This window comes from Chroicocephalus ridibundus, chromosome 9 (genome assembly GCF_963924245.1).
Source record: "Chroicocephalus ridibundus chromosome 9, bChrRid1.1, whole genome shotgun sequence".
Classification (NCBI taxonomy): Eukaryota; Metazoa; Chordata; class Aves; order Charadriiformes; family Laridae; genus Chroicocephalus; species Chroicocephalus ridibundus.
Genome location: NC_086292.1, coordinates 34,488,731 through 34,511,037, shown reverse-complemented (window position 1 = coordinate 34,511,037; position 22,307 = coordinate 34,488,731). Strand labels below are relative to the sequence as shown.

At 39.9% G+C, this 22,307-nt stretch overlaps 1 protein-coding gene and 1 long non-coding RNA gene across 2 annotated transcripts in view; one reads left to right on the top strand and one right to left on the bottom strand.

Moving 5' to 3' along the window:
- ALDH1A2 (aldehyde dehydrogenase 1 family member A2) overlaps nt 1-22,307 on the bottom strand; it is a 57,328-nt gene that overhangs the window by 6,814 nt on the left and 28,207 nt on the right. The window contains exons 5-12 of the mRNA XM_063346617.1: nt 18,047-18,108; nt 15,190-15,318; nt 14,944-15,057; nt 5,467-5,569; nt 2,339-2,523; nt 1,429-1,593; nt 936-1,093; nt 65-139 (exon numbers count right to left, since the gene is read on the bottom strand). Of these exons, the coding sequence (XP_063202687.1) occupies nt 65-139; nt 936-1,093; nt 1,429-1,593; nt 2,339-2,523; nt 5,467-5,569; nt 14,944-15,057; nt 15,190-15,318; nt 18,047-18,108 (991 nt within the window). The remainder of the gene's footprint in view (nt 1-64; nt 140-935; nt 1,094-1,428; nt 1,594-2,338; nt 2,524-5,466; nt 5,570-14,943; nt 15,058-15,189; nt 15,319-18,046; nt 18,109-22,307) is intronic.
- Nucleotides 1-22,307, top strand: part of LOC134520798 (uncharacterized) — a 131,010-nt gene that overhangs the window by 82,857 nt on the left and 25,846 nt on the right. The gene's annotated exons all lie outside the window — the stretch shown is intronic.

The following is a 22,307-nucleotide window of genomic DNA, read 5'->3' as shown; positions in this document are numbered from 1 at the left end:
TTCAATGATGTTTATTAAATTGTAGAGCTGAAAACAGTTTAGAAGACAGTGGTGTAATACTTACATCTCTCTCCCATTGCCAGACATTTTGAATCCTCCAAAAGGACTTTGGGCATTTAAGGCATTGTAGCAATTTATCCTGTAACAGGAAGAGACATTAAGTCCAACTCTGCTGTCAGCGAGGCCTTTGGAGAACTCAGGGAGAGGCTGAAACTTGTGGAGCTAGGGACACTGTATACCTCTTAGTAATAACAAACTTCTATCATGTTGAAAAGAAATGAGGGATTTATGCCACAAAACCAATATTCTGCTCCTTACTCATAAGGAGAATGGGATTTGGCCTGTGAGGACTGGAAGAGAGCACTGAACACTTGGATGCACCTTAAGTAATGAACTGTTAATCTGCCGACAAACCTCAGTGCCAGTTTATAAAACAGAGCTATTAAATTTGAATTTGTCCTTTTTCTCACTGATTTCTCATGAATATTTAGTTCACCCAGGCTTCACATACCAAACTGCAAGCTATTAAACTCTAGATGTGGCATTACCTATTCCTAAGGACTGGCGAGAAGAGCTGTTCCCTCAGTTGCTTATTGTTGTAGAGAGTACATGATTCTTTATGCCATTAGCAGAAACCTCTCAGGATTCCTGTGCTCCACAGAACGGATTGTTTATATTCTGCTTTGTTTGTTTTCAGTAACGCCACTCATCAGTGTGGCCGCCACACTGGAAAGCGAGTTTTCAATAGCATTCACCTGCAGTGAGCGGAGTGACACCACTTCCCTACAGCTGTTCCATATCTTGGTTAGTGATTCACCACTAGAATGGTCTAGATAAACATTTTTCAGACAAAGGGTGCAAAACTGAGGTGCCATAATGATAGTGAGTCAAACTCTTTATCTCCAAGAGCAGGAGTGTGATAACTTCTGCCTTACCAGACTGTCCCAGCCTGCATTGCTGAAGAGACTGTCAGAGCCTTGTTTATGTCATTTGTAAAGACAGCAGCTACCAGCCCAAAATCAGAATTGTTGGCTCTCTCTATAACTTCATCCATGGTTTTAAACCTCAGTATTTCTTGAACAGGCCCAAAAATCTGCAACAAAGATTAATCATTAATTAATAAACAAGCCCATTCAGAGGCATTTTATTCCTGTTTTATTCTGCTTTTTTAATTGTCTCTCCTGTTGTACGCTTTACAAATTCCCGCAGCAACATTTAGGAGTGATAATTAGCTGTCTGTAAAACTGCATGAATTTCCGAAAGCAGTTGCCTCAGTGAAACTCGTCCATTCTTCCCTCAATTCCTTATTATTTTTTTTTAATATAATGGTAATTTTAACTGTAAAGCTTTTGTCTCAGAAAGTAAACAAAAGAAAAAAAAATCATGTTTAGGACATTCTAAAATATTCTTGCCCCTGTGTGTGAATACCTCCTCCTTGGCAATCCGCATGTCATCGGTTACATTGGAAAACACCGTAGGTTCAATGAAGAAGCCCTTTCTTCCTAGCCCTTTACCCCCACATTCAAGTTTTGCTCCTTCAGTAATGCCGCTTTGAATCAGTTCCAAGATCTTGTTGTATTGTTTTTTATCAATCTGAAAGAGAGAAGAAGCCATTTGACTTGTAGACCGTGCACTTGACAATCAAGTCAAAATTGTTTTTTTAGGCAAGTCATGTCTCAGTGAATAGACTCATGCTTATATTCAGTGCTTTTTGAGCTGGAGATGCCACAAATCTAAAAATAGCTGCTGACTGTAACCTAGGGCTCAGTCTTCTTAAGGATGTGTCCCCTTATGTATGTGGCTCAACCCACATTCTTGCTAAGCAATCTGGTTTATAAGCACAAACAAAGCAGATCATTATTTTTTGGCCCAGGTTAACTTCCTGAAAATGGTGTAAGTCCAGCTGGTTATTAGTGGCAGGAACATTTTCTAAAGACCTATTTCTAATCCTGCCCATCTTTTGCTTAGAATTCCTGTCTCTCTAGTGGTCTACAAGCACAGTTATGGTTGTAGACAATTCTTGAAAGTGCCTGCCCACAGAGACTTTTGAGAACTTCTCACAGTTTACATCCATATCTTTGGGGCTGAAGATCAGAATCTTGCTGTTAAAGCTGGGAGGAAAACTTATTGATACTTAGGATGAGAGTTTTTACTTAACAAGAAACACCTCTGAGCTGCACAGATTGTCTACTCCTTTAGAATTTTAATCTTTAAAATGTTTATCATGTTGGCCACCCTGGCCTGTGAGTGAGTATGCATTAACTGACCTCTGTCCTAGTAGAGTTTAAATGCTTACAGACAACTTCTGGGCTGTCGAGCCAGAACACTGTTCCTTTACCTGTGGACCTTGTTCTGTAGATGGGTCAAAAGGACTCCCCACAACTCTCCTCTTTGCACGTTCTACGCTTCTTCTAACAAACTCTTCATAGATTGATTCTTCCACATAAATCCGTGAGCCTGCAGTGCAGCATTGACCTTGATTGAAGAAGACCCCTTGGTGAGCTTGTTCCACAGCATAGTCCACTAAAAAACCAAGACAACATATGTTGCTCTGAAACATCATAAACACATCTGCTGTTGCACCAGTGCCATGTGTATTACATAGTGCCACATTCGCAAAACTTCAAAGCAGAAGTAGGATTTCGTTAAAAAAAACAAAAGTGACCAAATCAAAACATACTATTGTTGTGTCAGGCCATAAATGAAGATGATTCATTTCATTTTGTGTCATAATCCCTGTGAAAATACGTACTTTTTAAACATGTCTGAAGTTGATTTTTTCCCCATTTATTTCACCCTGGACACAGCTATACTGGAAGGATATTAAGGGCGTTACAACTGTTTCACAAATACTAGATTGCAAGGGACCACTTGGGACTTCAGGCATCATCTAGGTAAAGAAAGGTCCATGGGTAATACATTCCACATGCCATCTCGTGACACAGGCCACAAAATATTGCTTAATATTGCACTGCAAAAATTAAATCAAGACAGTGCTTTAACAGCCTATAGGAGTAGGGTATGCAAGAACAACTTCACTGATGTCTTATACGCCAGCAACATGTAATTTATCAACTAAAACTCTTAAGAGACCATAGGAAGCAGATTGTGACCCACATTATAGAAGTCTATCTGACTGAGGTCAGTAGAGGAGGGGAAAATTTGTCTGTGATACCAAGTTTGCACTTGGTTTAATACTGCATATGTGGGAATTACAGACAACCAAGTTCTTGAGAGAATCTGACTTTGGTAATGGCAAGACCTACCCTTCCCCAAAAGCCAGATTATTTTTCTGCAAGACAAAAACATCTTCTTGGCCTATACAGGTGACTGGGTAAGGCTTTAAAAATATAGGTCAATTATAGAACAGACAACCATTGATTTCTGCTCTAACTTTCTTGGAGGTACAACTAACACATTCACTATCCAAGTGGGAGAAAGGATCCAGTCATATTTAGACATTCAGAGCTAAATTCTCTCATTGGGTGTGATAGCTGACTAGACAAGAATATTGAATTTATCCTTAAACAGTGATGCCCTACAGCACTGTAATACCTCTGTTATCATCTCTAGCACTTTGGAACATTGCTTAAAGTGTAATCTTTTCTGGAATAAACAAAGCAACAGTGCTTTACTTTCAGCACATTGTAGACAACTCCATCTAACTGAAGTGTCTTATTCTGCCCTGAGTGCGGTCTTGAAAAAAAATTATATAGGGTGTTTCCTGGACCACATTCAAATTTTCCCAGGCAGCTCTATGGAGATTGAAAACACTAGTGGATAGAACTGATTAACTGATGTTTCTTGCTCTATTGTTAACACAGTTTTTCACCATGAGGGGCTTAAGCCATTCTTCTCTGGGGTTTTTTGTGCACTAAACATTCAGCAGCTTTGTCATGCCTTCTGCTAACTTTTGGCACACAGTGTTCCTCTAAAAGAACAAACAGCTCCTTTGGAATGGTGAGCAAATTGTCTGCTGTTCTTAAATAATCAGAGCTTTGAAGTCTGAATCTCAGGTCAAGTGCTGGTGGTTGTAATTATGGGAAGACCAGAGAGCTTTAGTATGATATACTGTGGAACTGACAGTCCTGAAAAAAGACTGTGCTCTCCACTGTGCCCTGTTATTCTCCTGTTGCCTGCAACTTCTCTCCAGGTCCTCAACCTTATATGGCAGACACAAGTCACAGATAAAACTACAGCTCTGTGTGGGCAGCTAGGAGTGTGTCTTCTTCCCCGGTGGAAGGCCGTAACACAGACCTGCCCCCAGCATATATTACTCTACTAGAAGTGTTCAGGTGATCCAGCCTGAGTTAGTAGGTTTGGGACTTCTGAAATGTGGTGATTTCTGGTGGGAGATGGAGATGAGTAACTGGGGTAGAAGGCTGCAACATCTGCATCTGGCTCCAGCTGACAGGAGCCTTTTTAGCTTACCAGGATGACTGTGACTGTAATTGGTAAAACATTTTTCTGTAGAAAAGCTGCTAAAAGTTCTCAAGCTTTCCCTAGTCTTTCAGACATTGATAAGTTTTGAAAACGAATATAGGATTATAACTAACTCTTGTAATTCATGCTATTCTGTATCATTCTTCTATTCACTTTCCCCTTTTAAATTAAAAGACCAAGTCCTTATATGTCTATTTATTTGGGTTACAAAGTTCTCAGAAAATGCATTGAGTACAGTGTGCCTGCATACAGCCTGAAACAATAGCTCAAAACAAGGTGTGAACTGTCCCATTCATCTTAATGGGGTGTTAACTTCAAAACCTCCTGCGGACAATTTAGATATCAACATTTTTAACTATTTCATTGCTGATCATTTAAGCAGAAACTTCCAGTTTGTGTTTTTATCCTATCCTAAATGGCTGTCCTGTACCTTCTCAGGTGCCAAAAATCTCAGCTGCACAACATCATCCAGCTGCAAAAATCTTCAGCTCCCTGCTGACAGTAGCAGCGAGGGTATTTCAGTAGAAAATTCTTCAATTGCGAAAATGTAAAAAATGGAATAATCCCCATTTATGGCTACTATTAAAACAGCGTAATAAAGGACTACTGCACTGGCCAGATTCACAACTCAAGTGTAAACTAAAGCCCTTCCTTTTTAAAATTGCTGTGAAGCAAAAAAAATCACAGGCTTTCCAGATTTAAAGCACTAAACCACCTTGCTGCAGAGTTTAGGACGGCAAATGTGTATGGCACTATGACGGTGAATAGTACCACTTGGTGTTATTCTATATGCTGGGTTATAAGTTTTTTCTGTTTTCTTGTTGTCTATGAATCTGTGGGTTCAAATGTTGTCTTTTTATAAAAAAATTCACACCTTAGGCTGCTTCTGTAAGATTAAAAAGAGCAATTCGATACAGCTATACCGGTCCATTTCACTTTGTATGAAACATGCTCAAATATTAAAAAAAAAAAAAGACACCACACAAACATGTTTTTAAGAAAAATATGGAAGTCCTGACTTACAATCAGCATCTGCAAAAATAATGTTTGGGCTTTTCCCACCCAGCTCCAGTGTAACTCTCTTCAAATTACTCCTTCCAGCTGCTTCTTGGATCAGCTTCCCAACCTGAAAGGAAATGGAGACACATTTTACAGGGAATGTAGTCATACAGTTCACTTTAACAGCCAATGTTGGCTATCACTGGAACAAAGCTTTAAACAGTCCAGCAGGTTCTTCAATCCAAACAGATTCTCATAAGCAGTGGACAGCTTTCCTTTTTTTTTCCCAGAAATTGAGAGGGAATAAGGCACAGCACAAAGTGTTTGTACCCTTCACCCATTTATATCTATGCTAAAATGGCTTGGGGCTTTCTTTTAGGGTGCTTTAGGGGGGCTGAATTAAAAATCTGAAAGTGGTGTAACTAGAATTACTTCCATCCAAACTAGTGGCATGTTCACAAGGTTTTAGATACCATTATTAAAAGGTTTAGTTATTTAACTTCTAGTGAAAGAAAATAGATCTGCTATCTGAGTATGTATTGAGTATGTATTAAGCATGTATTAAGCCTATTACTGTTCATTAGTAATAACTGCTATCATACTTCTTTATACAGTCCAGGTGTTAGTTACCCCAGATGATCACGGCTTTTAGAATTTAATTCCCTCTACTAATAATTACTAAATTGCTAGCCAACCTGTTGGTAGGAAGGCATTTGTTTGCCTCAAAATACAGTTTTCAGTGCTCAAAGGTTTAAGTAATTTGACCATGAAATCACCATCCAGAATACGTGAAATTCTGATGAAATCATCAGCCTTTTCTGCAGGATTAATAGCACACAGTAGAAGACCAGGTAGGGCACCATCCCAGACCTGACCCTCAACTGCACCACAGATAATCTTCATATGGGTTGAGAAGGTCAAAAGCACCTCCAAAATGTCTTTGTAGATTGTGGGGTCAGCTGGAGCAGAATGCAGCCCTGTGGCCAGAGCAGCAGCAAATTGTAGGTCTTGCCAAGGAACATGAGGGTAGATTAAATGCAGTAGCAGTCTGACAGCTACATATTTGATGTGTTTCCATGTACAGTTGGAGAGGCAGCCGTGCTCCCTGGAAATTCTCCCTTGTCTGTATCAAGGAATCCAAAATAGATCAGATTTTATATTGTTGCAGTGTAACTATGCCCATTTTGCAGTTTCGGAAGTAATCACAGATACATTTAGGCCCCTACACAGTAAAACACAGGATTAAAAGTATCTATTGACTATTGAGAAGCTTGAGAACCTTGGTAAGTGCTTTCTTTTAAACAGGACATATTTTAAGGTCACACAGAAAGTTAGATGTGAAGTGAGATGGGAGTGAGTCCAGTTCTGGACTTTTTTCTCCACATAGTTCTCTGTTCTCTCTAGCTGCTTTCTATTTCTAAGGTCAGGTGAGTGAGATTCCCTGCAGTAAGGGGTTAATGGATGAGAAGCTGAAGGCTTCTCTCTCTCTCCTAGAGAACTGAAGGCAGTCTGCTGGAGAAAGTTAAGTCAGCACTGGAGTAATCAGAAAGCAAATGAAACAGAAACCAGGGCCCCCACAGAAAAAACAAAGCAAAAACCCCACAGGATAATGAAGGAATTGTCAACCACTTCATGTGCCTTTGTGATTAACTGTTTATCTGGTGATACCACAGTCGAGTGTGACTGAGGTTATTTCTTAAAAAAAAATAAAATTAAAATTAGCTGCTTTTCTTTGTCCCTGTATTGATGGAAAGGAGTGTTGACATTATCATGAAATTCCTTGCATATCCCCTTAATTGGAGCTGATTTTATTGCTATGTTTGACTGACAGCCAGAAGTGAACATGAAAAAGAAGAACCTTTCTGCCCTCCACCCTCACCACATACATCGAGCATGTCATCTGGAAATTCCAGTCTCTCAAACTGTGCTGAAAATGTACACTGGAAACCAGTGAGAATGCTGTGTTTATAGCCAGTGCCAGCCAATGCCATTCACACCCTCACTGCCTTGAACCTCCCTCTCTCAAAGAACAACCACCACCTATTTCCCCTCAAAAAGTCACAAAGAGCAGACCAAAGAAGCAAGAGCAACATGTCCAGCCCACCATCTCAGCCTTCCATTCTACCACTTTAATGTCAAAACATTTTTGTCCATGTAAGTAAAGATTTCAAAAGGATTCTATGCAAACAAGTGATTGGCAAATATGCAAGTCCATGTATATGGCAAATATTAAAGTCTAAAGGGCTTGGCGACAATGGTGTTAATTTGGAAAAGCATGGTCCAGAGTATTGTTAATAGAGGGAGGTTGTTGTCAAGTTTCCAAGTATAAACTTAACAGACAGCTTCACTGTGTCCTTCCTGTTAGAAAACAGTGTAGACATGAGGACGGTAGGGCTCATGCTGATCAGCATTTTTGTTCACTGTGCTCCTATTGTGCCCTATGCACTTACAGGTTGAGAAAAGTCTTAGGGAAGGCACCAGCGCTGTGATTCTTTCATGACAAAGGCAGCCTTTTGTGGCTGACCCTCTCTTTGTATAGGAAGACAGCATGAAAGGGATAAGTGATAGTGTTCCAGTCTGTATGGTCTTTCAGTACATGCTTCCTGTGGTGTCTCTCAGCTTTATCTGTGAGCTCCCAACAGGCAGTACAGCCTTGCGAGGGAACACTGGACGAGAGGACTCCCCCACAGATAATGGAGCTGTGCGATTATTCAGCAGGAATGTTGGCAGAGAAAGCCCTGACTCCCCATCCTTGTTTTGAATAGGCTTCAAGATTGATATCAGGAGTATCCCTGGATAGCTTGTGAAGCACCATAACCTTGTAAGCTGCATGGAGGGTGAGGCAGATGTAATTTGGCCCATCTCAAAGAAAACAATTTGTTATTCAGAACAACAACAGCAAAAAAGATTAAAGAAGCATTTTGCGGCACCCCTGTGCAAAAAGGCTATTTGAAGAATAGTCCTGGAAAGGTCTGATTCTGGGCTGTGAACTGTATGACGTTAGACATTGAGAGTGTATCAGGATATAAAATATTTGATTGTTGCTTATTTATGCCTTCTGTGTTTGGAAGTTTAATGTCTCTTTCAAGAGGAGGCTTATGTAGTCACATTTTAAATACTTTCTGCAGAAATTAAAAGTCTGTTGCCTTTCATGTTCTCTTAATTTTCTGTTTTCAGACAGAAATCAATATTTCTAAATGATACAGGTGGGTTTGACTGTTACTTTTAAAGCACTGGAAGTCTCACAAGGCAAAAGCAAACCTCCAAGGTTTGTGATACTTCCTCTATGGCTCCGTCAGAACATCTGACTTCTCCTCTGCTCTGAACCTCCCTTTGATCACAGATACACTTTAAGGCATTAGGGAACACCTGAACATAGGGGAACCTCAGTCTGGCTGAATGGCAGGTAATTTTCTTGCTCACTGCCACAGACAAGACTGTGAAGGTCAGACTGCACAGGAAGCTACCTAGATTAAAAGACTCCATGAACAGTGCAAAAATTGACAGAGGAGACATACATCTTCAGTTACTTAGGCATTTTAAGTAACTGGGCTGCCCATCATTGCTATTATACCATTCTTGGGATATTGGGAGAATATTGAGAGATATTCTGTAAATTTAGGGGAGATGGTATGATCAGACAGAAAAATTCTATGTTTTTTTTTCTATGTTTTCTGGAATTGCAGTTTTCTCTCCTCAGCTGTTGTGGCACTGGATGTCAGTGTTTTGGCAAAACCTTCAAACCCATGCTGCTGCTTACTTAGTCCGTCTGATTTTTTTAAAATTCCAGATTGTATGCAAAAACTTTCAGAGAAACATTTTAGGACTGCATGGCATGTTCAGGGCATGTGTCTAGTGAAGACAAATGAATTTTGAAATATTGACATGAAGAAGAGCAGCTTTATTTGACTGTGCAATGCCCTGTGTGAGGAGCAGCCCTGAATAGAGAATAGTGAACAGTGCAGCACAAGTAAAAAGGCAATCCCAAACAAAATTCCCAGAGAGAATCCTAAGCTAGAAATGGCTTATTTGTTCCTTAGGTTAAATCCTGGCCCCATGGAAGTCTGTGTCTAAACTCCTGTTAACTTTTGACGGGGCTGATACACCAGCCTATTTGTTTCAGTTTTAAGAAGGCGAATCCTTTTGATATTTGTCTTTTATAGGCAAAGAGGCACAACAGTTGTCCAAAGACAGCTCCCTGAATGCTACCAAAAACACTAAGGAAGGAAAAGGGATACAGCTACCTTTCATTCAGGAGGCACAAGCTGTCCAAGATCTGATTTAGCAGAAGCAGGAATGAATGATAATGTAGCCTCCCTAAATCCTCCTTCTTTTGAACAGGGCATGTGTGTGGCATGGTAAGCTAACAGACTTCTCAGAACAGGTCAAATCATCTTTAGGATTCTTGTTGCCAAAGTAGAAAATGCCAGGATGTAATTCTTCATGATATCCAAACTCAGCAAGAGATTGTGTGATCCAGGAGAGCTGACACAACTCATTGCTCATGCAGTAGGTAGACGTTCTGTCTACATCATGCATTGTGACATTCATCTCACTTCGGAAATGAAAGGAGAATCCTGCTGAGTAAATTAGAATCAGTGGTAATACAGCTGTTAGCTACAAACATTTGTTTGGCATGAATCAATCTCGACTCTCCTGTAGTTTGCTTTGATGGTCTCTCTAGTATCTTGTTGACTAATGATGAGATCATGGTTTGTTAATCTAAGTGCATAAAGAAAACATTCTGCCAAGCAAAATGCAGACTCTTTTGCTGGGGTTTATTGCAGTTGTTTATAGACCTTTTGTTTACACAGGCATCCAAACCAATTTGTTGGATATTTATTTGGGTTACTCTACAGAACTTCATGAACACAGCCCTGAATCCTATCTTTAATCTGTCTGCATTTTAATGGGACATAGTTTGAACAAAGTGGAAAGCAGCCACTTAGGCTACATTTCTTGTTGGCCAGGGCTTCAAGTATTTTGTGTGCTATCTATAATTCTCATCTTGAAAGCATTTAACAACTGGAGAGAGTTGTAAGCCACTCTGATTTGGAGGTAACAAACTTGTTTTTGAACAGAAGTTATTAGAACTCGTTAAACTTTTGCAACAAGCAAAATACAATTTTTAATCCAGCCAGTGCTTTAAACGCACATGTTTTTAAATGCATAACTTCTTGCTCTTCATAATCATCTCTAATCTTAAACCCAGAACACACTGCACCCGACTATTCCACGTGTGCTAGAAACTTCGGGATACTCAGATCCTGTTCAAATGGAGCACACATATACATACATGGCCCAACAGCTCAGAGCAGTCAAAGTGGCTGTATTTGCAAAGTCTGTAACTGAATTCACAGACTTGAGTAGAAATAAAGGTGAATGAAGAGTAAAGCAACTTCTGATGGCTGCTTTTTTCTGCTATTTGAAGGTCTCTCACCTTTGCTACTTAGCAAAACTTCTTTCAGAAAATAAGAAGGTAATAAGAAGAACCTCTCTGCATTTCTGATATGTGTAAAAATTGTCCCCTCAGCAGCATTTGTCTTGGAAATAAATAAGGTCCACTATTTATTTAAGTGGGGAAGAGAAGAGACTTGTACAACCTCTCCTGTACTTCTGATCTCTGCAGCCCAACAGCAGACAAACGGGTAAGCCAGACATCCTGAATTTAGATCTGTTCTTAAGCTCAGAAAATATAAACGACTGAGTTTTATTTTAATTAAATGTTGCAAGTAATTTTTTAAAAGGAACTCAAGTAAACAGGAATACATGGAACACTGAAGAAGCTAAAGCAGAGAGGGGCAGAGTAAAGTGGAAAGGCATGTATAGTGAACAACTGGGATAATGTGGGAGGTAGCTGAGCTTTACAGAACCACCCCCAAGGTCCTGGTGAGTGAGAGTTTCCCCCTACAGCTAGCGACCAGAAAGATCAAGGAGAAATACAGTAAGACGTAATGAGATATTTAAATTGATTTTTGGCTTTCAAGGGAAGGTAAGAAAGGGATAGGAGCAGTGTTGACATGGTCAGATTGGCTGGAAGAAAGATTGGTTTTGGCAGTTTAAGTTTCATCTGATTGTGTAAAATGAGGAAAAAATGTGTCAGTGAAGCTTGAGAGGAGATTGCCGTAATTAAGGAGGATCATGGATTAGCCCTGGTTCACTAAAAACAACACAGTAAAAATAAACACTTTTGTTAAAATGCTCATATCAAACAAGCTGCTGATGAGCATGAACCAAAGCAAGCAGAGAAGCCAAGAAAGCTGCTGGAATCTAAGAAGGCACAATATTTTTTGGCTTGCTTTCCTACTCGGTATGATTTTCTTTCTTTCAGCGTGGCAGTTGTCAAAGTGAAATTCATAGCCTGCCAGGTGTCTGCAGAATCCTTCCAGGTGAGCTGTAGAGGGAAGAGTTTTGAGAGCCATGCACTAGGGGACCAGAAAAAGAGGTGATCCATGGCAGGGTGTTTCATAAGAATCAGGCTAAGGGATGAAAGTGTTGGCAGAATACTCTTTTAATGTGCATGAGCTAACCCATAAAAGGAGAGGTCAGAAGGAAAGAGGGAGAGAAGCGGAATCAAACAGTGATAGTACCGCAGAAAAAGATGTCTTTATGATTTTTCACATATTATTTGGGAGGAGTGTGTGAAAAGTAAATATTGTTACTTAAAGCAATTTTCAAAGCACTAGAGAATCTAAGAAATGAAAAAGAAATAGAGAGTGCAAACTGGACCAGCATAATAAATTAGAAATCAGTATCATAAACTAGAAGTCATTTATGTGTTGTTGTTACATAGGCATGGGCTTGAGGCCTCACCAATAGTCAGGAGTTTCCAGAGGGACTGGACTAAAGCACGGACAACAAAGCCATTGGATGCTATCAAATACAGTTGTCCACCTTTGGACTCAGGAAGTCTTTAAATTGTTGAAGCTCTTAAACTACCAGAAGTAGTGAGGCTGCAGCAAGGAAAGGATCACTCTGCACATGCTCTCTTCTGTAAGCATCTGTTCCTGGTCATGTTGCAAGATAAGGTGCTAGGCTGGATGGATCTTTGGTGTGGCTATGTCAGGCTTTGTTGAGTTAAGGTCATGAACTTGGCCTTTGGGCTCATATTCGTATGGATTGGATTCTACAAATTTTGGAAAACATTAGCATTAAATTTTTTGTAGGAAGAACAGCCTGTTTTCTGCCTTTAAAAAAACTTTGCAGGAAATAGATAATAATAGCTTGGGGTTTGTGATTTTTACAGGCAAATGGTGAGTTTTCATTAGCCAGAAGCATATACTTCAAAGGTAAAGAATTTATATTTTCTTCCTAAAGAAAGTAATGGTGAAAACTTGAGAAAAACCTGTGCTTCAGACATCTAAACTTGAAGATCTCTGCTTTTGTACTGATAGGTTTTGCCATTAACTTGCTCAAGTTGAAAGTATTAACTGCCTTAACTAGCACCTGGATGAAATGGGGGAATGGAAATTAGTATTGTGGCATTTATATATCTGATGGCTGTCAGACATCCACATCACTGGAGTGTATAGTTGACATGCCCCAGACAAGACCAAAGAGACAAAATATTTCCATTATTATTATTTCATTAGAAATTGAGATCTCTTTTGGAGGAGTCAGAGACTCTATAGTACAGCTGGTATCACGGCATTGTGTTTAAAATGTTACAATGTTGACTTGCTGTTACAAAAATTCAGTGTTACAGGAAATCAGAAACAATATGGAATAGTTTACACTAACTCTGCATTAAAACGTTCCATCTGTTCTTGCTTTAGGTTCTTAGAGAATTGCTTTTTCATCTCTGTAATGCTTTTCACTTCCTATTAGTAAGGCTTTTAAAGGTAGGCACTGAGTTAGTATAAAACCCACAGCTTTTGAGTTTAAACGCCTATTAAAACTAAAGCTGTCTGGAACTACAATAAAAATTTATTTTGGCTACAAAAGACAACTTTGAAACCTAACCCATCTGTATTTTTCCTCCTCCAAACAGTGCAACATCCTGTATAACAGAATATTTATCTTAAACAGAGACCACATATCTTTATGAAAACAATTGTTCCAACTTAATTTATGGGGGGTAATCAGCTCATATTAAGGTTTTCAGTATTCCAGGATGCTAATATAAATTGGTCATGGGAGATGTAATGACTAGAGTAATTCCACAGAATAATCTGAAATCTGATGTTGCCATTGACTGAGAATGTAACCTGTGTATGTTATAATCTAAAATAGCCATAAAAAATTCATGTACAGGCATATAGTAATTGCAAAACAACTCTGTGTGTGCAAATTTAGCGTATGACTGCAGCTACATTTTACTGGTAATTTAGGCTTGTGTATTGTGACTTCCAAACTCGATTACAGGTTAATTCCACAAGGATAATTTATTTGAAATAATTGAGCTGGTCTCTGCAATCCCTGGGCCCACCAGGGAGATACCCACGCATGTCTAGTAGGGCTGCTTGGTCAGTGAATTTATCAACTCAAATCAAAAACAAATTGACTCACTGTGAAGAGCAGTATCCCTGGGATGCATAAAGCCTCCCACTGCCACGAGTGGGAGTCAAACATATCAGAGAGAGACTGGTTCCCTGGGGTTTAGCTCCCTCCATACAATAGTTTGTCAGATTTTGAATTGAAAAGGGCTGGGTTTAGCACTCTCTAAATATAACTAGCCCTGCAACTCCCACTGAGATTCCTTTCTGTCTGCCTTCGGACGATGAGATAAGGCCCCTTCTCCTGTGACTTCAGTCTGGAGTGCCTCTATCATCCCCACCCCAACCCTGATAACAGCCGGCTTTGCACATATTTGAGAGCAAGGCACGATCTGAGTTTTGAGGGATTTGGTACTCCTTCTGTAGATTACAGCCTTCGTCTTCAGACCAAACCTCCTCTGTAACATCTGCATCATAGACTCATAGCAAGACATTTGGCATCCAGGAGACAACTGACTCCCTTCATCTTCTGGCCAGCTTCTTTCCATCATTTTGCGAACAGATACCTTGGACAATCTCCTTTTCTCTCTGCACTCCTTCCTTTTTAGACCTCCTCCTCCTCATCCTCAATATACTTGAATGTGGCATCAAAGTTGAAGTACATTTGCCCCAATTTGCCCCCTTCCTCTCCCCTTTTCCCCAAGTATGCCAAGATACACAAATTATGGATGCTAAAGCAGCGTTTATGTGTGCTGTGATATACACGGGATGTTCTGCCTACTTGCATGTGATTCACATCCTCATAAGCCCACAGGAAATCCCAGCAATATTTTTCCAGGCGTATCTCCTGTGCTGAGGTGCCGAGCACAGCAGGGGCTGGAGGAAGGGAGCCATTTCTGCTTTGCAAGTACTGCGGTACACAAGTTTAGCTGGGAAGGACAGACCACTGTTATTTACATGTAGCTGTTTTACTCGGCGACAGTGAGGAATGCAGCACAGGGACTTAATACCATCTTCCTAAGTATTTACTCACATTTTACAGTAACATATCCGTGAATCCTCTTACCTCAGTGGATCCAGTAAAGGCAATTTTATCAATGCCAACATGAGATGCTATGGCCGCACCAACAATTGGACCAAATCCTGGCAAAATATTGATAACTCCTGGTGGAAAGCCAGCCTGTCAAAATAGGAATGAATGAAGTGAAGCATAATTTATGAAAACTGACAGAGCACGTTAAACCAGGCATGTGCTGGTAGTTCCTTCCCCACAAGGAGAGACAGAGACATTATTCCTGTCAATTATTCTTACCTCCTTGATGAGGGCTCCCATATAGAGAGCGCTGAGTGGTGTTTGTTCTGCTGGTTTAATAACTACTGTATTGCCACAGCACAGAGCTGGAGCAATCTTCCATGCAAACATCAGCAGGGGGAAGTTCCACTGTAGGAAAAAATAAAAGTTGATAGATGGAAAAATATTGCAGTGGTGTTTTGTTTTCAAGATGTCAAGCTGCTACCTCACTTATTTCTCAGGCTGATCCTCAACATAAATCTTTCCCAGCACAAAGCAAGGATTTTTTTTTAATTACTGCCATTAAGAAAGCGACAACAGTGACCTTTTAGTTCTTTCTCTCCTGTTCAAAGAAATACAGCCCCCACCCGCAGTCTTCATAAAAGAATCTCCTGTTATCTGTTAATTTTTTTAGTCACAATTTTTTTATTTCATTTGCTGTTTTGCAGTTGGCACTTTTAATTCCCCCATGACAAATAATTCTTGCTTCTGATGCATTTGGAAAGAACGGTTTGTTCATGCTGAAGCATTTCTGGATGTAAATTTCCTATCCCTGAATACATCTTAAGATATAAAATTTGTGCTTAAAATTATATCATCTTTAATTGACGGGATTACAATAAAAAAACCCATAAAAGTCAATGCTCGGTCAAAGCATTTCATTTTCTTGAAAACTTCTTACTGAGCAATTTATATGGAAGACGTTAAAAGAAAAACTGAGTTGAGAAACACTCTTTGCTGATATGAAATTTTATATCGTCATTAATTTCAACTTCATTTAACTGCAGCAGCAGATGTAGTGAATTATATTAGTTTGATGCAAAACCACATTGTGGATAAAGATAGGAGTAACAAGCCTTTCTGCATCAAGGCCTTATACTAACAGGTTAAGTGGCTAGACCCGCCGATTTCAGTGGAAATGCCGGAGTAATAAAATAACTGCATTTGCACAATCACTCTTATAAATGCATATAATAATCTCCTTTGGAAAGAAAATAGAAAATATCAGTCACAAAGAGTCAGCCACTGGCCAGAACATATTATTGCCTGATGCATATCAGCTGCCACTCTCATGGACATCTCTCCAGCCCCTGGCTAGCTTGAAAAAATACACAACTGTCTTTCCTTCACCGAACACCCAATTTTTTACTCCCTCAGTTGTTTATAAACTCTGGAGACAAAGTGATGTTTTAATTCCATCTCCAGTATATAAACCTGGGAGGGGAGCTATAGGGCCAACAGTGTGCTGACAGCCTGCACTTCTCATGGTATGGCAAGAAGAGCTCTGCCGAGTTTTATAGGGTAGTATATAGCCTTGTTTACGCTACAGAGCTGCCAAAGAGCACATGTTGTGATGGAAGCTAGGATGTGAAAGAGGATGAGGAGTTTAGTGGTAGGCTTGCTGTTTAATTTTATTTTTGTAATAACATATTTGCTAGTGTAATGGCTAAGTGCATGCAGCGGCCCAGGGGCTGTACTCTGTGACTGGTAGCTGTGGAGGAAATATGTAACAGATTAGCAGAGCGTTAGAATAGATGCATGTGACAGCCATGTTGAAGTTTTGGAGGACAAACCTGGTGGAAGAATGAATAACTGCGGTAGATGTCCAGGTACCCGGAACAAAGAGTTTTACAATTCTAACCTAAATAAATCCCACTTTTGGCATGATCTTCAGCCTGTAGCCAAACTTCTTCAACAGATCTGTTAGTCAAGCTCAATGAGACAAGCCTAAGAGATGTCCAGCAGCTTTGGGGTTATCATTTCCCAAATGCTTATCCATGTGCTTGGCTGAAGAATGGTGACAGAGCTGCGGAATCATTCATTCGTAGGGACCACTTACGAGTCAAGTTAGGAGAATGTGTAGGTGTTTGCAGGACGGGTGTAGCCATAGACTCTCTGAGTTGTTTGCATGTTTCTCTGAGTTTCTACAGAGTGCCAAACACAATAGCCACCCCTTAACAAAGACGTGAAATAACAGCAAGTATAAATAGGAAAATAGGGTTTAACATTGTTAAAGTATTCTTTTCTGGCTGCTCCTCTTTTAATGGAATTGCTGCATGTTGCTGTTCAGTGGTTTTGTGGTCAACATGAATAAAATAAAAAACATCAACAAAAATTTCAGAGAATGTCCTGATTAGTTCCCCAGTGCTTTCTCAAGGAAAAAAGCTTCCATACAATATTTTAATAGCTATATGTGAGCCTCCCATTGAAATTTCTGCCAAAGCCTGTTAACTGGTTCTTCTGAAAAGGTTAGCTTCGCAGTGGAATTCCCATGCAGTATTCAGCAACAGTATATTAAGGATGTATATTGGGGTGTAGGGGGAGTATTAGATTTGATGAAATACTGTGTTTCTCTCTCATAACAAATAAAACAAACATTTCATGTCTTTTATTAGCTACACAATGTTAATTGTAATGATATGTCTCCTGGAGTTTCCTTTTCTCCTCCAGCCTTGTAAAAGAAATAGCAGGAAAGAATGGAATTAAAACGCATCACATTCTCCCAGGAACTGAGGAGCCTGTTAAATCGCAGTAAAAACTAAATAAATAAAAAGACTACCACAGCAAAGCATCAATTTTCCATAAGTTGTGTGAACATCCATAACCACTGACAGCATATTAACACTGTGTTTTGCTTTGCTTGTTTTAATCATGAGAATTCTATGACTTGAGAACTTAACTCCTAATAACAGAGCCTAAACCCTATTAGCATGTTCAAATAAGCATTTGCAGGGAGACTGTTAAAGATATGTCAACAATATGAGCTCAGCTTTTTTCGTAATGGAAAACACACATAGCTGAGGACCATGTTTTATGTGTCTTTAAAGAGAGCTGGTTCAAATGAAAATAAATACAAAGCGCTAGTAGAGATACTCACAGGGATGATCTGTCCACACACTCCGATGGGTTCGTGTCTTGTAAACGTAAAATAATCTCCATCTGAAACAGATGAGCATGGTTACTCTCAAGTGCAGTTTGACTTGGCAGAACAAAAAAAAAAAAATAGAGGGGGGGAAAAGCTCTAAGGATCAGCCTTTGATGGCAGTAAAAGAAATAAAGAAGTCATGGAAATGTTTTTTCATGAGCCAGCATGGGAAACCTAGGTTCAGGAGCAACCTAATTGTTCTTTCTATAGAACAAAGGAAGCAGGCATCTCAGCAGAAAGTAACCTGCTTTGTTCCTTGGGAAAGAGGACAAGCTGTACCGCAGAAAAATAGGGCAGTAGCAAGGAAGCCACTTACTGGCCTCACCTGATTTCAGGGTGAGAGAAATGAAGGAAGAGCCACAAAGGCAATTTCCTGAAAGGCATGACTGGAACATGGCAATATAAAGGTATATTTACAAGGAGATGTGCGATTAATAGAGTAACGTACATCTCACTCATCTTCCATTGAAGACACAGGCAGTTTGAAGTAATAGAATGATTTACCACAATCTGTAGATGTGTAATGAAGAGGAAGCCTGTGACTGATGTGCAATTGAGCATAACTTACTGCAGAGGACAACACTAAGGAGAATACGGGAGTCATCATATAGTCATGCTCTGATAGCTGACTTGCAGAACGAGCCCTGTATCAGAAATGGCCTCAAGCTAAATAGGCAGTCAATTTAAGTTGACAGGGAAAAGTTGGATGCGACTAGAAAACAAGACACCAGAGAATAAGAAAAGTTTTCACCAACCTTTTGGTTTGTGAATGGTTTGGTTTGAATAAATATATGAAGGGACCAAGTCACTGGAAACTTGGAAATGATGGGCTTTTCTCACTCGACTTTTGACAGTCGAGTCAGTTGAGTCAAGAAATAAGAATAGGGACTAAGAATGATCGTAACAACAAAGATGCAGGAAAAGCAGACTGCATGTTCACAAACGGCAGGTGTGGATGGTATGAGGCTAAAGGGAATTACTTAATTAACTCTTCGATCTGAATTATTTTTAAGGTCCTGATGAACAAAAATGTCAAAAAGCTCCAGGGGTGAGAGGTATCATTAATTAAAGTGAGTGCTACGCTGGATCTGCAGTCCTTAACTAACACACTGTTGAGTTCAGGGCAGCCTGAGTCAGGTCGTGAAATAAACAGATCTGTGATTTGGGGCCAGGCCTGTGGCCTGTGGGAACTTTTCCCGTGGCCTGGCCAGCTCAGCGCGGCCGGCCCCTCTGCTGGCTCACTTTGCACAGCTGGTATAAGTGACTGTCACGGGGGCTGATGGAGTTCATGCTCTTTCACAAAGCTGCACGGTTGTTGCTGCTTCAGCACTTGCCGGTGGTCTGGGAGGACGTGCTGAGGTCATACATGCTGTGATAACGGTGTAGGTTTCTTCCCAATTGATAAAGAGCAGGAAAATGACCTGCTCTGTGTGAGGACCGGTTAAGGTATTGTCTAACCATCAGCTTTGTTAGTGTGCTTGGCCTGCATCAGTGCAAAGTAGATTTACAGCACTTTTGTATCTAAATTGAGTCTTGTAGCTGTATCAACTAGCCCAGGCTCAAACCACCTCTGAATTTAGATCAAATTCACAACGGAGAGTACATTTTGGGAATGTGCTGCAATGTCCTGTACTATACATCTGGCAACAATAAATGGGTTAATCCATAAAGCTTCTTGGGTTTAAGTAAAGACTTCAACTAGAATTTGAATGAAAATAACTTATTTTCAGGTCTGCTTATTTCTGTACATCTACTTTACAGGATTTGGTCAGTAGAAACCTGAGCTAGAGTAGCTAATACATCAGCTGGGGGCCAGCTACAGAGTAATTATGAGAAAGGTACCAATAGTCTGCAACCAAGAACAAGGGACAGAACAGGGGAAATACAGCAGGGAGGGAGAGATTCACATTAGGAAAAGGGGGAAGAAAATAGTTGATCAGTCAGTTTGCTTTGCATTGACAAAATGTCATTGCACCATTTTGATCTCTAGATGCTTATCAACTTCCTAGTGGAGATGAGAATATTTGTTTCACAAATTGGGATGATCAGTTTGATTTTCTAGGTTATCTTTCACAGATGCTAGCAGTGGCTCACAGCCCGTAGGAAGAATAATCAAACCAGACAGAAGTAAAGTAGGAGTCAAAATACAGAGAATTATATACAGGCAAAACTGTCTAAGTGCTCAAGAGACACATAGAGGAGTCAGCTAAAAATACCGGCTTGTACTTGGTAATACTGTGAGAGGTGGATTCTCAGCCAGAAGGATGGTGACAACATAACAGTAACACAGTTACGTTAGCAGTGTCTGACTTTAGATTGTCACTGCATAATCATTGCCACATGTCTGCGTGCTTCATAACATAAAGTTATAGATAACCTGAACCTGCTTGCCAAGTCAGACAAATGGTGGTTAACTCTACTGAACGTAGGCAGAACGTTCTTTCTGTAGAGCAATACCTCCCATGCGGAGTTGCTTGCGCTGCTTTCCTCCATTAGACTTGACAGCTGCCCTTTTTGACACCTACTTCCAAAGTTCATCATCCACAGACTTACTGTTAAGATGGGATTTTTGAGGTTGCTTTCTAACAATATCTTTGTGAACATATGTGACTTGAAGGTATTCAGAAGCTTCAGATGCCTCTGGACAGGCCAAAGATGTATCTAAGAACCACTTTGTCCATAATGTAAAACAAGCTGTTACCATGGCAAAATAACTCAAGATTGATGAAGTGATTTTTTTTTTCTGAACAGTGAGCACAGAATGCTCCTCTGTGCTCAGAAATTAAATAGGAGACTTCTAAAACATGTTAGAATTTTAGATTAGTTTATACAAGTCATGCTAATGACATTTATTCTAAGGTGCTTTTGCTGATGATTGTTACTTTTACCCTTCTACTAGCTGGCAGCCAGAAGAACATTGCCTGAGAGGGGTCTGGCAGTCTGATCCCCCATCCAATCTAAAAATTTGTCTTAAAAGTTTTTTTTAATATTCTTAGCTGATATAAACTGGCATTCTTCAGTCCTCGCTGATATTAGTAGAGCCAGATCAATTTGCAGCTGCTTAGCACCTGGCCCAAAGTTTTTTTTATTTTTTAACCAGAAAGCAAGCCCCATTTATCCAGGGATCTCACTTTGGGACAGCAATACCTTCCACAGATGTGTTTGCGCAGATTTCCATCAGGAGTCTCTGTCCCAGATATTCGCATAACAATCATAATACGGTCAAATGCCTCATGTAGCAGGACACAGCAAACAAGTGGGTGAGGAGAGCCGAGCTGGTTCTTTAAGCAGTATCCTATCATATCATATATTGATTCAAAGATACATTTTTGCTTGCATTCAGTGTATTAGTTTAACAGTTTCTAGTCTAGCCTCTTTCTGTTTTAATTTAAATCATCAAGTCTTTACATGTGGGAGCAAGCAAAGGGCAGCCTGAAGGTTTTAGCAGCTCTGGGACCAAAAGGAATGTGACTGCAAAATGCACTGTTCTATTTGTCTATTTATTAGCACACTGAACAGAAAGAGATTGAGATTTAATAGGGGTTTTATTTTGGTTTTTTGTCTTTGATTTCTGTTGATGAGCTGATGGTAAGTGAATGTAAAGAGCACCGTTGTTTAACACTGGCCTTGCTCTAAAATAGCTTTATGAGAATGACAAATTTATGGTGTGAAACTAGAGGAATGGAGAGGAGCGTTAAACCAAGAGGAAGAACTAATTGATACCCTGAAAATCTGTGAATGGACTTACAATTCTGCACTATTGATAACTGTGTGTTAGCACAAAAGTTTGCATTTGGAAAGCCTGCTGAAAATGTGCCTTCCTCTCCCACAGTGTAGCCCACCTCACTGAAAAAACCAGGGTTTTCATCTGATACACTACTTGAGGACAAGAATAAGCAGAGAATATTTATTCTCCTTAACCTGGCAATGCCTTTTGGTGCCTGACCTAAATTATTCTGTGTACCTGCGGGGCTAATGAGTGAGAAGGAGGCATTCACTCACCAGGGAGAAAGGGATTAGGGAACAGGAAATTTGCTGAATATATGAATTTATGGTGTGCTCTGCACTTTTGCATGTTTAAATTTGAAGTGCAAGCAGCAAAATCAGGATTTATGAATCTCAGCCCAAATGACTGTGGAAATCTTCAAGAGTGTTTACAGGAGTGTATACACCTGAAATATTAATATTGTCATTTCTTTGGTGAAAGTATACT